The sequence below is a fragment of the Hypanus sabinus genome, chromosome 4 (assembly GCF_030144855.1).
Source record: "Hypanus sabinus isolate sHypSab1 chromosome 4, sHypSab1.hap1, whole genome shotgun sequence".
Classification (NCBI taxonomy): Eukaryota; Metazoa; Chordata; class Chondrichthyes; order Myliobatiformes; family Dasyatidae; genus Hypanus; species Hypanus sabinus.
The window spans coordinates 162668061-162685412 of record NC_082709.1 but is presented as its reverse complement, the minus strand read 5'-3'; the positions used below and the strand labels follow the sequence as shown (position 1 = coordinate 162685412).

At 37.2% G+C, this 17352-nt stretch overlaps 1 protein-coding gene across 1 annotated transcript in view; it reads right to left on the bottom strand.

Annotated features, from left to right (window-relative positions):
• The window catches only part of LOC132393432 (zinc finger protein 654-like), a 44356-nt gene that overhangs the window by 10563 nt on the left and 16441 nt on the right, over positions 1-17352 (bottom strand). The window contains exons 3-7 of the mRNA XM_059968654.1: positions 11944-12025; positions 11630-11765; positions 3839-4041; positions 3462-3598; positions 1757-1898 (exon numbers count right to left, since the gene is read on the bottom strand). Of these exons, the coding sequence (XP_059824637.1) occupies positions 1757-1898; positions 3462-3598; positions 3839-4041; positions 11630-11765; positions 11944-12025 (700 nt within the window). The remainder of the gene's footprint in view (positions 1-1756; positions 1899-3461; positions 3599-3838; positions 4042-11629; positions 11766-11943; positions 12026-17352) is intronic.

The following is a 17352-nucleotide window of genomic DNA, read 5'->3' as shown; positions in this document are numbered from 1 at the left end:
GATATTCACATTACAAACAACAAATGTAAAATTGTCTAGTGGCAAAAGTATATTTCTTCATAGACTTCCAATGAGACACTTATTTATATCATCATATAAAACTATTTGGATAAGGAATAATGATAAGACAGTTTATTAACAAGAAATATTTTTGAAGAGGCCATGGCAGAAGAGTGGTATTACTGTTATACCCCCAATATACTCCACTAATGAAATAGCTTAACACTCTACAAACCAGTGAAGGACAAAATTTTCTTCTGAACAATTCAGCCACTTGGCACTCAAAATAAAAGCTCAAACAACAATCAAAAGCTTCCACAAGAAATAAGTTTAGGAATTTTTAACAATCTAACATACACACAATAAATTAAAAGGGCCTATAGGTGTGAAATAAGTAGGTCATAAAGTTATCACCCACAGAGTATGCAATTATCATGCTTCCCTGGAATGTTGATCACAAAAGAAAAATCTCCAGATCTCCAAAATGAACAAGCACACATTAGTAGGCATATGTTCATTACAATTCAGCTGAAGATATCACACAATAGGATCAATTGGATAAAGATGTGTGATTCAATTCCACAGAGCAACTTTGCCCTTTATATCTGAAACGAGGAAAAAATAATTCCAGATTTAAAAGTAACAACTGACCTCATATCAATTTCAATCTGCAAAAGATAGTTCTAAAGTTACAGTTCAATTTACCCCAATGCTTTCCTCTAATACAGATTGAATACCCCTTATCTGAAATTCCAAAATACAAAACTTTTTTGAGCGCCTACATGTCACAAATGGAAAATGCCACAAGGCAACAGGTTTCCATGCAATGCTCACACCAGAGAAGTTTCTGAGAATTGATCACAAATATAATAAACAAAAATGGATGAAAAATAGAAAAACACTGCAGTGAAAAATGAAAAGCTCAATCGTGTAATGAAAGAATTGATTTGTTAGTGTCAGAGTAAATATATGCCACTTAACGGTATGCTGAACATGAACATGAAGCAAGCAAAGATCTATCATGATGAACTGAAAATTGAAAAGTAATTATGAATATTCAAGCAGGCTGGTTGCAGAAATTTAAGAAAAGGCACAGCATTAAATGTTTGGTGACAAAGCATCTGCTGATCACAAAGCAGCAGAGAATTTCATCAATGAGTTTACCAAGATCATCAATGATGAAAATTGAACACACAGAATGGCTGCATCAGTACATAAGTGTGACGAACATAGACTGCTTATCGGTAACGCACAAGTTCAGAGTCAGAAATAATGGTGATTCCAAGCAATCTTATTACATATTCCATAATCTGAAAAAAATCTGAAATCCAAAACACTTCTGGCTCAAGCATTTCAGATATGGGTATTCAATCTGTATTTTCAAAATTCAAAACACTACAAATTTTCCAAATACAAGAGAACATAATTCTGATTTGTGTAGCAACTCATTCTAATTCAAACAATACCGTAATAAATTTTTGTGGCTTTCCCTCTACAACTCATATATTCTTCCTGTGATGCTCACAATTAAACAATGTATTCAAAGCATGATTAATAGAGCTTTATAAATTTTAGCACAGCAACTCTTAAAATATTGCCCACCAGAAATCAACAATTATGTGCTTTGTCATGTTTATTAGGTACACCATCTCCCATTCACTACAGGGGATGATCCAAGCTTAATAAAGAAAAACTATCCAAAGTAATAAACTTAAAATACACAACCTTTCATTTACAATGCAACACGGTAACTCACCTCATTCTGAATAACCCTGATAAAGAGAAAGATATGGTTGACATTTCTGGATGTTAATAGAAGGTGATGACACTTCTCTAAAAAGTGTTGCTTGGATGCATCAAGTTTCAGCTGCAGCTTACTCCACACTAATATCAACTCCCTAAGTAAGATGAAGCAGATATCATTAAATTCCAAAGTTACCGTGGGATAATTACATATTTATGTTAACTAAGTGGCATATCATTTGATTTTATCTGGTTTGGCATGCTAATTAGGATTTATGCAAGTAATTTAAAGGAATACAACTTATCAATCTAATTGCTGTTCTTCATTAAAAAAATCAAAACTTAATAACATACTACAAACCAATGCACAGGGGAAATACCACACTCAGTTTATTGAATGATTATGAAATCATTTGGCTCAGCAATCTTTAGTAAGTACATTTTGAATAGAGCATCTATACTCAAGCTACAGTGGGAAAGTGTAAACAAAAGTTTAGGGAATAAAAATAATGGAGACTTGGTGAAGGCCATTTCTTTACATAGACTTTTCTGAAGCCTGGGTTTTCATTGAATGGATCCAGCAATACACATGCAGCAACTATGTTCCCCAGCCCTGTAGATTGAATTTGGATTCCATCCTGCTGGCTGAGCCAGACGAGGAACAAAGTCCTTAGCAACCACAGGGCCTTGAATGATGTCAAAGCCATGAAAAAAATTCAGTGCTTCTAAATACCCATGACACTCAAAAATATTAAAAGTGAAATAACTTTAAAGCTTTAAAAATTTGAAAAGGAAATTGATCCTAAAGCATTTAAAATGAGAGCTCACATTAGTTTCTGTCAGAAATGCAATTGCTATTGGAAGAATGGGTAAATGGATCCTGCAGGAACACTAACTGCCAGAATATTCAAAAGCAGTTTTCCTTGTATAAATTCCAATATAAATATTGAGAATTCTTAGCAAGTCCCTTTGAAACTGTTAGTAAACTTCATTTTTTCATGGTTATATAGCAGTTCTGAAATGCACTGGCACTAATCTAAAGAAATGGTGGGAACATATGAACATGCAGAAAAAAATCTGGGTCAATAATAACAATCACAAAATTCATACATGAATTAAAACAACTTGAAACATAGTAATTAAAAAAAGAATACTGACAAATTTATTCAAAACTAAACCACCTAAAATATTGAAGTTAGTATCACAGATTTGTAACAATTTACATTATTAAATTATTAATTTGTTTATAACACACAAATCTCTGGAGGAACTCAGCATGTCAGGCAACATCTATGGAAAGGAATAAAGAGTCAACATTTCAGGCCAAGGCCCATCATTCCTCTCCGTAGATACTACATAATGTTGCTGAGTTCTTCCAGCATTTTGTGCAAGTTACTCTGGATTTCAAGCAACTGTAGAATCTCTGACAGTTATTAAAGCAGATTTCCCCCTTAACTAAAATAATCTGAACTGAATTTTTTTAACACAACAAATACGTTTCAGTTTTTTTTTTAAATGGAATCCAGTAAATAATAGCCATAGATCAGAAATTTATTATTAATAAAAAATAACTAATCTTAAAATGGATTTACAACATGTCCACGCAAAGCAAGGTCAAATTTAAGACGTAAACAGATTTAAAATTTAAACGGATTTAAGATCCATTTAAAATTTGCTTACTATCTGGAATGGTGTTTACAAAAAAAAAGAATATTTACCTTGTACAATACATGTCTCCATTTCTTAGCTGCTGAGTAAGGAAAGCCACACACAAAATCCATGACAATTCCACTTGCCCTTCTGAATCCAGTCTGCAAATAACATCAAGGGCTTCCTGGCAGTCAATTCTAGAAATCTTTGAGGGAAAACAAATGGAAAAAAATGAAAAAAAAACTCATCTTCCCCTATAATTTGCAAAGTTGTGCTAACAGCCAAGAAAAATAATTGCGATTATAAAGTGCATCTATCCTTTGAAATATGTATCTTCCTACTCCTTTCATAGTCACATCTTCTGACAAAAAATACATCATAATGTTAAATTTAGTAAATACTGTATTTTTTGTTGATACTTACAAAATTTCATACAAATCCTTACCTCCTGCAACATGATTTCTTCTGGGAATGAACGGCATAACCATGTTAAAAATAAGTGGAGAAAATACTTGTTTTTGCCAGTTTGCGGGTGATTCACACAGTATTTGGTCAGCGTCATTGCTTCTTTGATATGCTTATACTTCATCAAGTATTTCACTCTATATTCAAAGAACACTGGAGATTCTGATCCCAAATATTCATCTACTGTAAAAAGCACACAATAGACAGAAACACAAAATGAAGTCCACCAGATCATTCCTGTTAGTCTAATTCCATGTAGTCAAATCAATAATGAAAATGCAGTTTCAGCAAACGTAACAATGTATAACACTGGTACAATATCAACATCAATGATCTTGTTTATAAATTCTTCCATATGACTTATGTGGTACATGCCATGAACTAATATTTCTATAAAAAGAAATCAAAGCACATTTCCATGCAATATTCAAGTTTAATTGGCGTTCAACCATACAGGACAGCCAAACGAAACAGTGTGACTCTGGAGCCAAGGTGCAAAACACAGTACCAATAGTCACACACAACACATACAAGCCAGCAGTAAAATACAGTCACAGAAAAGAAGTCCAAGTCCCTGAGTCCATGAATGTTGCAACAGTCTGCAGTTGAAAACAATGCAGTTGTCTTCTGCTGAGCAAACACCGAATAGTGGCACCAACTCCAGTATGTACGCTGCACCACAGCCACACTGTGTCCCGGCTCTCTGATGGAACACACCAACTCCGCTTGAGGCATAGTCCTCACTATGACCGAAGCCATGCAGTTCCCCTGCCGGCTGCCAATAAACCATTGAATTGGACTTGCAATATTTCACATTAATGCCCAACAGGACCTTGCAACCACAAGAAAAGTGACTAAAACATTCACTCGCTGTTAGACTGCACACCTCCTTTGCACACCCATTCTGATACAGGTAGCAACACGATCCGCACCAAATCCTGCTCTTTCAGTTTTCCTACATATGAGCAACTCGCTGATGGAGTAGACCTGCAGTACTCCAAGTTATTAATGTCCAGCAGGGTTTTGCAATTGCAAAAAATGTTTATAAAAGACGAAATCTTTCAAAAATAAATTCACACTATGAAAGCAAGGCAAAGGATGTGTCAACTCAACAGCCTTATAATGCTTATTGAAATATACTGGATCAGCAGATGGAACTGCAAAGCAAGTCATCATTGTTCCACAGTCGACTGAAAGACCAAAAGAAGCTGCAAATGTGCAATCGTTACAATCCATTTGATAAAATGACACTTCTGGCAATACACAAGTGCAGTTCCCGATAGTTCTTTCAATTTGATAGATTGTTGATGGCATGCCACTATAACAATTAGTATCCTATGCATCAGAATTGTTCTGAAGATAAAGTTTTAATACACACCCCTCTGAGAAACTACAGTTAAAATAATATGCACACGTGAACACAAAAACATTTTGGTTAATTGTACACTTAAAATACAAAACTGAATGTGCAACTGCTTCTTCAGATTTTTTGGACAATTTAAACAAAAAGGCAGAGCAAATCAAAATGATTTTAACTTGTATGAATAAATATGCACCATCCCCAAATACTAAGCAGGCTTGTCATTAAATCCAAATAGTTGAGGCAATTCCCTTTGCTGCTTTAACCATGACTGCTTACACTTTCAGGGAATTTTAACTCTGCGCAGCATTGCTACTTTTCAAATTTTTAGTTGAAAAGCTGGGTGCTCAAACCTTTAGAACTGATTTTGTTCCTTATTTTAGAAGAAGTTGATTTTAGGAGTTGAAGTTTAATGATCTTCTCATAAACTGGTGAAGACAAACATTGTTTATAAACAAAAATGTCCAAGGGTCAATTTCCGTCATGAACCAATCCAGCTAAGCTCAGCAGATTGTGACAGAACAACCATAATCACTGATGGCATCTGGAACAAAATAATCAGCCAAGATTCAAGCTTCAATTTATTATTCAAAGACTTCTCATTGAAAAATTCAAGTATATATTTATTAGTTACAAGTATATAGTTACCCACCTGCTTCATGCTTCTGGAAAATGTTAGGATGTTGTAGTATATTACCACTGTAAATTATACCTATTCCCATATAAATCTCATCTCTTCATTGCTCTATTTTGCTGTTCTATGAATACATTTCTCACATCAACTCTCAATCTTAAAAAGACGTCTACACAGTTGTTTCAGCTTGTGTTATTGACTGAACAGTAAATAACTTGCTTTTCTTCTTTGCTCCTCTTCTTAAAGAGTCCTTTGGGATTAAGGATGACTTTTGAGGGTTCCAAGTTGGCTGATTAGGCCAATGTGACGCAATGGACTGGTGCATTCCTTTCACCATTCATGCAAGAACATTGTTATTGAGAACCTCTAGTTCATGCCTCAAGAGTACAATCTTGCTTTGGGATTTCCAGCATATGCAGAATTTCACACGTTCAGGATTTGCTGCTCCACTGCAAAGTCTCTTCAACGGATGCCTACCCTGATTAAGTTTAAATCTTCACTTCAATGAGGGTTCAGTAAGACCCTCTTTTACTGCTCTCCCTCTGAGATCTCCGCTGCTGACCAACTCTTGCTAACACAGCCACATGTCCTTCATGGGAACTTGTCCATTCTCTGCTCCTATCAAATTCCTTCCTCTCGAGTCCTTTACCTTTCCTACCTACCTGGCTTCACCAAAAACCTTTCAGTTATCCTCTTTCCCCTCCCTCACCTTTTTATGGAGGCACCTTCCCCCTTTCCAGTCCTGAAGAAGGGTCTCAGCCTGAAACATCAACTGTTTATTCATTTCCGTAACGCTGCCTGATCTGCTGAGTTTCTCCAGCATTTTTAATGTATTGCTTTGGATTTCCAGCACTTGCAGAATTTCTCATGTTTACTATTTCTTCACCACCTGAGCAGTCAAAGATTTCTAGATGCCTTATCTTTTTTCCAGTCATCTGATAATCTTATCACATGACAGAGCTCAGAACAGACTGTCTGTGTTGGGAGTCATGGCGAGCAGGAGAACAATATGCCTGGCTTAATACATAGCTGGTTGATGCAACACAGACCCAAAGCATCCATATCACAAAACCATTGTTGTAAAACAATCAACAACAAAGCTCAAGAACACAACTATGACATCTCTTATCAATTAGCATCTTGCACGGTGCCCAGTTTATAAACTTCTGCACCACAAAGAATTAGGACTGGTTTGAAGATAATGGTCAGGAGATTAGGGTATAATTAACTGCAAATGCAAGGCCTTCCTGGATTGTAACTCATTCACTCCTAGACAGAAGGATTTTACAGACATCTGAAATAAAAGATTTAGCTGAAAACCCACGACTAGAGGAATACTTGGTTGATAGAGAGCGCTCTCAGTAATTTGCTGACATATTCAGTTTTTCAATGCTGTCATAGCCAACTAAACTCAAACATCAAACATAATAGTCAAGAATGGTGCTGAATTCTTCAGGTACCAATACTGTAGTATCCCAATAACCACTAGAAGAAAACATGCAGGATCTTATATAACAATGATATGAACATTCTTTGCAGCAACTTAACCAACTACACATCTTGAGACTTAAAATTCCAAATCAAAGGCCACATCATCCAAACTGACAACATAATCACCTGAAATTATGGTGAATTAGGAACAAGGCAGACTTTATACTTCCTGCCCTACAAAGGCAAATCATGTAATTAAATCTTTTTAAAGTAACATCTTGTTTAAAAATAGACCCTATATAAACTTTACTAAGCACTAGTACTTGGATAAATTGAATAATCATGGCTAACATCAAGTTCGTTTTTTAAAACCAGGATATTTGTATAGCTGTAAATAGCACTAAAGTTAATTTCAACAGTACATTTAAATATTTGCTCAGTGAAATATCTGGATTTTCCTTTCAGGGAATGCTTGGTCAAGATTATCTTTTGTTTTTAAGACAATGAGCAGCTGTGTCTATTTGTTCTGATGTTGTGCCTGCTTTTATACAGTTGTCATTTTTTGAGAGGGACGCAAGTGACTAAATTGGGGAAAAAAATCCTCAAACTGACAAATGCAGTTGCCTATCAAAACAGATATGCAACTTCTCTTAGTTGGATCCAATATTTGTATGACCTCTTTACAGTGAGAATTCTAATTTTGTCTTCTTTGCATTAGTGCATTAAGTTGGCCAATTGTTTGTTCACTGACAAAATAAAATTTATAGCTTTATGCAGCAATTCTCTTCTACATCATACATTTCATCACTCAATATTGAATGCATCATATCTCTGTCAAGAACTTTTATTTTGGAAAAAAGGTCAATTTGTTTGAATATTTAATCATTGCAACTATCTAAGTCTTTCTCTTTCTGCATCCATCTAACTTCTAGGATTCTATACATTACAATTCAATGGAGAACCTAATAAGATGCAAAAATTTAAAAGGAAATCAAATATCAGTTTAAATTTCAAGATAGAAACAAATTTTGATCACCTCAAAGCAAAAAAAAACTAAAAATGCCTGATTATATTCATGTGAACACTGAACTAAATGAGTTGTGATATCTTTTACCAATTCGAATACACCACTCCCACTATCTTCACTGACAGGAATTCTCGGTGTAGATTAATTATTTTGAAGAGATTAAATATATCTAGGTTTCTCTGGTCAGTAACATAAAAGTATTCACCTCCCCTTGGAAGTTTTCATGTTTTACTGTTCTGTAACATTGAATCACTCTGGATTTAACTTAGCTTTTTTTTTGACATTGAACAACAGAAAAAGACTTTTCGTATCAAAGTGAAACCAGATCTTGACAAAGTGATCTAAATTAATTACGAATATAAAAACCAAACTACCTGATTCTCTGGTGCAGCCAATTGGTTTAAAAAAAAATCACATAATTAGTTAAATAGAGATCACCTGTGTGCAGTCAAGGTGTTTCAATTGATTGTAGTAAAGATACACCTGTATCTGGAAGGTCTAACTGCTGGTGAGTTATTCTGGCAAAATCTGCACCATGAAGACAAAAAAAAAACACTCCAAGCGACTCTGTGAAAAGGTTATGAAAAGCAGGAGATGGATACAAGAAAATTTCCAAGTCACAGATAAGAGTACAAATAAAACAATCATCAAGAAATAGGAAGAATATGGCACAGCTGTGAGTCTGCCTAGAGCAGGCAGTCCTCAAAAACTGAGAGACCATGCAAGGGGACAAGTGAGGGAAGCCATCAAGAGACCTATGACAGCTCGGGAGGAGTTACAAGCTTCAGTAGCTGAGATGGGAGAGACTGCTCATATAACAGTTGCCTGGGTGCTTCACCAGTCGCAGTTTTATGGGAGTGTAGCAAAGCGAAAACCACTGTTGAAAAAGCCTCACATGAAATCTTGGCTAGAGTTTGCCAGAAGGTACGTGGGAGACTGAAGTCAGCTGGAAGAAAGTTCTATGGTCTGATGAAACCAAAACTGAGCTCTTTGACCATCAGACTAAACACTGTATTTAGCATAAGCCAAACACCACACATCATCAAAAACACACCATGACTACTGTGAAGTATGGTGATGGCTGCATCATGCTGTGGGGATGCTTCACTGCAGCAGGCCCTGGAAGGCTTGTGAAGGTAGAGGGTAAAATGAATGCAGCAAAATACAGGAAAATCCTGGAGGAAAACCTGATAAGGTCTGCAAGAGAACTGTGACCTGGGAGAAAATGTGTTTTCCTGCAAGACAATGACCCCAAGCATAAAGCCAAATCTAACCAGGAATGGCTTAAAAACAACTAAGTTAATGTCTTAGCAACACACACAAAATGTTGGAGGAACTCAGCAGGCCAGACAGCATCAATGGAAAAGAGTACAGTCAACGTTTCAGGCTGATATCCTTCAGCAGGTCCTGCTGAATTGTCTCAGCCTGAAATGTCGACTGTACTCTTCTTCATAGATGCTGTCTGACCTGCTGAGTTCCTCCAGTGTTTTGTGTGTGTTGCTTGGTCTTCCAGCATCTGCAGATTTTCTCGTTTGTGGAAGTTAATGTCTTGGAGTGACCAAGTCAGAGTCCAGACCACAATCCAATTGAGAATTTGTGGCTGGACTTGAAAAGAGCTGTTTACTCACGATTACCATTTAATCTGACAGAGCTTGAACAGTTTTGTAAAGAAGAATGGAGAAAAATTGCAGGGCCCAGATATGCAAAGCTGATAGAGACCTACACCCATAGATTCAAGGCTGTAATTGCTGCCAAAGGTACATCTACTAAATACTGAATTGAAGAGGGTGAATACTTATGCAATCAATTATTTAGTGTTTAATAAGTAACAAATTTAGACAAATTTGTAGAAATTTGTTTTCTCTTTAACACAAAAGTCTTCTGTAAAAAAAAAAGCCACACTAAATCCACGATGATTCAATGTCTAAAAAAATAAAACAAGGAAACTTCCAAGGGGGATGAATACTATTTATAGGCACTGTATCTGACTTCTAGCTCAATGTCTTTCCACAAAGACATTTTAGCACTTCATTCAAAGTAAAAAGTTTTGTTTGTACAATAAGGCTGTCTATGCACCTAGGAAAATGACAGCCATATGTAGGGGAGGGCTCCAATGACATGTCAACACTGGCCCGTTGCTATCATCTGAACTAACTGCCAATGTTGTATTGGTCAAGACAAATGCATTTGCTTCCCAAATTAAGATTGCAACCTGGAACACCAAGCTACTTATAGATAACCCATACTGATAACCCCAAACATTACATTGCTCCCGTAATCTGAGAATTCCATCAATAAATTAACTGCCCCAAGTGAGAAACAATGGTGGAGAAGAGCACCTCAAACAACAATGTAGCAGATACATCTTCTTTTGGAAGGCCATATTGTAAAATGAATACCATCTTCAAATTGGCTTCACCATCAAGCATGATGGGATCTTGGTGACTAGTGTGGAATAATCAAATATCTTGTGACCATCCTGCTCTCTTTAATGTGGATCCAGCATACAACTCTAATTCAGGAAACAACAGACGAGGTCAAAGGCAATTCTATTCTTACAGTACTAAAACTGGAAAGGACATGAAACTCTGGAAAATTTCATTTGGCAAGGGGTGGAGTGGAGAAATCTAACTTTAATGTAGTCCTTCTTCTGGTAAAATGCCTGGAACATAATCTTGCCGTAGCGACAAGACCTGATGGCAACATGCAGAAGTACATTGTCATTAGTGAGGGGCAGCAGGCATATCCATACCATTTGTGTGAAGACATGTTCCGGTAATCGCCCAAGCATCAACCACTTCATTCACTCTGTCAATTCAAACAACCTAACAAAAACAATATTGCAAACATTGCAGAGAATTCATTTCCAAAGAAGTCAAAAGAATCTGCAAAAAGGACACTACCCAATCAACACTTGAGCCTGAAACTCCCTATCAATATTAGTCCACTGACACAAGAGGTACAGCAGATGCTGGAAATCTAGACCAATGCACACAATGTACTAGAAGAGCTCAGCAGGTCAGGCAACATCTATGCAGTCCACAGTAAACTGTCTGCCCTGACATTCACTATAATCACCTGTGAAGTATTTCCAGGTTTCCAAGTCAGAAAATTAAGCAATACAAGCAATAGCATCTCACATTTGTGTTATTTTCTTTCTGAAGCACGTTAAACAACATTTGCTGTTAGTTATAACAATCATACAAATAAAAACTAGGTTTTACTGCGATAGATTAAACTATTCAATATTGTGAAGTAGAGGAAGAGAAAAAAAAGGACATTACTTGAGAAGCTATATTCAGGACATCAATTACCATACCTAATTCCTGAGTAATTAACTCTTGGTTAAGGATGGACATCAGCACTGGATTTTGCCATGGTCCTCCATTTTTACTCATCCTGATAAGTACATCAAGTTCTGCATTCAAGTCCTTCTGTAAAACAACGTAACATTCCTGTAGAAGACAGAAAAATAAGTTAAATATGAAAAAGGATGAAAATTATGTTGATTTTAATAGTGCTAAAATAACTGACATTCAGCAGCTATAAATAAACTGTGCATTTCTTCTTGAAATGTGGTTTACAATGACCACTGTCACCAATAGTTTTGAGACACAAAATTGCAGATGTTACCTGAATAGTTTTTAAAAATTCTTCCCAAAACTCTTTCAGCGAGTCATCCTCTCTACAGTATAGCAATACTTCAAAGCAGCTCCTATAAAAAAAAAATGGACATTGAAAACAGAATTATTTGAAGGAGTGAGCAGGTTACTTTTATCACTACACCCTAAAGGATACTGTAATATTTAAGTTATAATGTTCAACAAGTTCCAATGTCAATAGTAAGTATCTTGTTCAAGTTATCATCATGTAGGAAGTGTCTCTAATATCTAGCATATGCAATCATATCATGTCAGTGGATACAAATGTACTTCTGGCAAAATATTTCTGTTAAGAATCAGGAATGGTAATCCGTTTTAATAATGATTTTTCAATCCTTTGGGACATTGTTCCCTTTCTGATAATGGTCCTGTGGCTGAGAAATCAGAACAGAGAACAAGCTTACTGAACAGGCTCATTGAGTAATTTTGTTTTGATACCAGCTGAAGTTACCGATAAATCAAGTTTTTGATAACGCTTGTGAAATGCCCTCAGGTATTTTGCCTATATAAAGGCCTAGCACTGCTAGACAAATACCTCTCCAACAATATTTATAAAATTGATTAAAAAGTACAAATATTTAAAATTATCACCATCTAGTTATATTGAAAAAATGCAAAATAATACGACAATAAAAAAACCTTGTTCACATTAAGAGCCGAACACTTCCTGTCCCTTTAAAGAATATTATTCTTTGAAAAAACTTCGCACATCTCTGGCAACACTAATCTTATTACATTTTGGACCATTTGACCTGTGATACTTTTGCACCAATATGACTGCATCTGAAGATATGACTGACAAATCTGTAATACAAGTTCTCGCTTCTTCATGGAAACTGAATCTAGCTACAAATTTTCAAAGTATTCAATTAGGCTGGCTAATAAACTTGCATCAAAATTACTAAAGACATCTAAACACAAAACCAACAGCAGCCTTACAGAAAGCAACACAAATCCTTTTTAAAAAATTGACAAATACCAGATATATACCGTATGTATGGAAGAAGAGGCTGCAAAAAGGCACATGCAAAACAATAATCAGGAGCATAATGGAATACTTTGCTCTTGACTCTCCAAGTTCAAAGTCACTAACAGTTAAGAAGTTCCATCCCACATAATAGCCTATCACAGACTTCCACCAATGCACACCAGCTGCCGTATGTACCATCTACAAAATACACTGCTGTTATTTGCCCACAGCATCACCTACCAACAACACATACAAAGCAGATGAATGGAAACACCAGACTGCCCTCCAACACATGCACCTTACCACCTTGCAAATACACACAATGGCTACTTTATTAGGTACACCTGCTTGTCAATGCAACTATCTATCAGCCAATCATGTGGCTGAAACTCAATGCATAAAAGCATCCAGGCATGGTCAAGAGGTTCTGTTGTGGTTCCAGACCAAAAAGCAGAATAGGGTTGAAATGTGTGACTTTGACCATGGAATGACTGTTGCCAGATGGGGTGATCTGATCATCTCGGAAACTGCTCATCTCCTGAGACTATCACGCACAGCATTTTACAGAGAATGGTGCAAAAAACAAAAAATATCCTGTGAGTGTGGTGCTGTTGACAAAAACACTTTGTTAAGAGTTCAGAAGAGAATGGCCATATTAGTTCAAACAGACAGGAAGGCAAAAATAACTCGTAACCAATTGTTACAACAGTGAATTGAACTGAATTAAACTGAACTGACTATTTCTTACGTCCTTCACATACACAAGTAAAAATCTTCACATTACATCTCTGTCTAAATGTGCAATCAAACAATTTATAATAAAAAGAACAGTCAAAGTAACATAGAAATACACTCAAATCAGCGCGAGTTAATCAGTCTGATTGTCTGGAGGAAGGAGCTGTCCCGGAGCCTGTTGGTCCTGGCTTTTATGCTGCAGTACCGTTTCTCAGATGGTAGCAGCTAAAGTAGATTGTGGTTGGGACGATTCAGGTCCCCAATGATCCTTTGGGCCCTTTTTTCACAGCTGTCTTTGTGAATGTCCTGAATCATGGAAAGTTCCCATCTACAGATGCACTGGGCAGTCTGCACCACTCTCTGCAGAATCCTGCGATTAAGGAAGGCACAGTTCCCATACCAGGCAGTGAGGCAGCCAGTCAGGATGATCTCAATTGTGCCCACGTAGAAAGTTCTTAGGATTTGGGGGCCCATACCAAACTTCCTCAACCATCTGAGGTGAAAGAGGTGCTGTCGTGCCTTTTTTACCACAAAGCTGGTATATACAGACCATGTGAGGTCCTGGGTGATGTGGATGCAAAGGAACTTAAAGCTAGTACCCTCTCAACCCCAAATCCATCGATGTTAATAGGTGTTAGCCCATCTCCATTCTTCCTGTAATCCACAACTAGCTCCTTTGTTTTTGTGGCATTGAGGGAGATGTTGTTTTCTTGACAACACTGTGTCAGGGAGACGACTTCATTACTGTTTAAAATTAGGCCAATCAATGTAGTGTCATCGGCAAATTTAATTAGCAGATTAGAACTGTGGGTGGCGACACAGTCATGGGTATACAGGGAGTAAATGAGGGGTTCAGTACAAAGCCCTGAGGGGCTTCTGTGTTGAGAATTAAAGGGGTGGAGGTGAGGGAGCCCACTCTTACCACCTGCTGGCAATCTGAAAGGAAATCCAGGATCCAGCTGCACAAAGCAGGGTGAAGGCCAAGGTCTTTGAGCTTCTGGTTGAGCCTGGATGGAATTATGGTATGGAGAGAAAGCAGGTACAGGGTTCTGAGTTGGATGATCAGCCATGATCATACTGAATGGTGGTGCAGGCTTGAAGGGCCGAATGGCCTACTCCTGCACCTATTTTCTATGTTTCTATGGTGTTGAATGCTGAACGGTAGTCCAAGAACAGCATTCTCACATTAGCATCCTTCTTCTCCAGATGTGTGAGGATGGTAAGATGTGTAAGTGGTGTAGAAAAGAGCATCTCTGAACACACAAGAGGTCAAACTTTGAAGTGGATGGGCTACAGCAGCAGAAGACCACACTTGCTTCCAGTCCTTTACCTGATAAAGTGGCCACATAGTGTACAGTGCCAAGAGAAAGTATTCAGCCTCCACAACTACTTCACATTTTACTGTCATTTAAAAATTTTTAAATATATTGAATTAGGATTTTTTGAGTTAATCTACAAAACATTGTGCACCATGTCAAATCAAAAGAAAAATCCTAAACACTTAACAAGATAATGAAAATTAAAACCAAACTTGTGAGGCTGAAGAAGTATTCATCCCCTTTGTAATTACTACACTGGCACAACACTGTATATTACCTTAACAACTCACTCAATTTGTTGAGGTAGAAAACCATAAATCATCTGTTCTCAATGAATTCATAAGAATAAATATTCCTTGCTCTGTAAGGTCCTACTCAGAACTCAGTGCGGTCAAATCAATGAAAAATTGGAAAAAAATCTGAAACCACAGCCACACTACCGACATCATGCTGCCCCTCTAAACTTAGATGCCAGAGAAGAAAGGCACATGTAAAAGTGGCTCAACATGCTGGAGGAGCTCAGCAGGTCAGGCAGCATCTGTGGAAACGAGCAGTCAACGTTTCGGGCCAAAAAACGAAGGGACTCAGCCCAAAGTGTTGACTGCTCATTTCCACGAATGCTGCTCAACCTGCTGAGTTCCTCCAGCGTGTTGTGCGTGTTGCTTTGACCCCAGCATCTGCAGTGTATTTTGTATTTGTAAAAGAGGCTACTGTGATGCCAACAGTCGCTCTGAGACTGAGTGGCTGCAAATGGAAATGAAGATGATGGCTCCACAATCTCTAAGAAGATGAACAAAAAGGTTATTTATTAAACAGTCACAAAGCAATCTCGTCTTAAAAAAAAATTGCACACCCTTGCCCATAAAGACTTTGCAAAGCATCACTTAGAAGATACTGTGAAGATGTGGGAGAAGGCCTTGTTGTCAGATGAGACTAAAGTAAGACACTTTTGGCCTCAACATTAAGTGGTACGTGTGGCACAAATCTAATACTGCATATCAGCCAGGAAAGGTAGCATCATGCTATAGGCAAGCGTTTCTACAGCAGGGACTGGAAATTTGGTCAGGATTGATGGGAAGCTGCTGAATACAGGGAGATCCTGGATAAAGTCTGCTAGTCTCTGCCAGATAGCTTACATTTCAGAGGAAGTTCCTCTTCGATAAGGACAATGACCCAAAGCACACTGCCAGAGCAACCAATGAAGAAAACTGATGTCCTAGCATGGCCCATTCAAGTCCTGATCAAACATCACAGACAAGATCTCAAGATAGCTGTTCCCCACCAATCCCCAACTAACCTGGCACAGCTTGAGCAATTTTGCAAGGAAGAATGGGAAAATCTTGCTCTATCACGTTGTGCAAAGCTGGTAGAGACTTTTCCAAAAAGGCTACTGACAAAACTAGCTGTGAGAGTTGGTTCAAATAAGTAACTGAGCAAAGAGGGGAAATGAATACTTTTAAACTGCTGACATTTCAGCTTTTGAATTTTTAATTTTTCATGCCTTACAATTTTCCCTGTTTTTGGGGCTCTGTGAAAAAGGAGCATGTGATTTACAAATAAAAATTCTCAGCTAAATTGATCAAAGTCCCTGGTTGTTATACTCATTTATATGAACAAAGGGTTGTGGATTGAGTACTTTTACTTGGCACTATAATCACCAGTCTTCCATCAGTAGGTCCAAATCCTGGAATTTACCTTCACCAGAACTGTTGAGGTTCAAGAGTAATTAGGGATGAGCAATAAATGCTAGCCCAGCCAGTGATGCCCAGATGCAGAGAACAAATATAAAACCCAAAGGGCAGAGGAGACAGGGGAGAAGAATTTAATTAGATTATAATGCATAATGTGTTGTTAATTGAAAGTTACTCAATTTCTACTGAAAGACCAAAGGGAGCAAGAGAATGTCACAATTCTTTTGGAAGAAAAAGCTTAAAAGAAAAAGTAATAAACAAATTTATTACATTGTTATATTTTCAAAAATATGTTGTTTCAATGACAACAACTCCAAAATATTGGATTATTTTTTTAGAAAATACATTAGCTATGTTACAAATCCAAAAGCAAACCAAGGACCTGAGCTTCCTTCCAGTTAGAAAGAAAAAAAATTCTTTTTTCATAGCTTGAAGTTACTCCAGGATAATGTGTAAAGATGTGGAGATTGGCAACCTGAATTGCCAAACAATAGTTTCTTAGTATTTACTGTGAATGCCCGCAAAAAAATCTCATGGTAGCATATGGTCTTATATGTACTTTGATTGGGGAGTGTGGAAGGGATACCACCTCTGGTGAAGGAGCTTGTTGTGTTAAATCAACTAATACCAGACACTCAGCACCCACCTGTGGCTCCAAGTAGCTG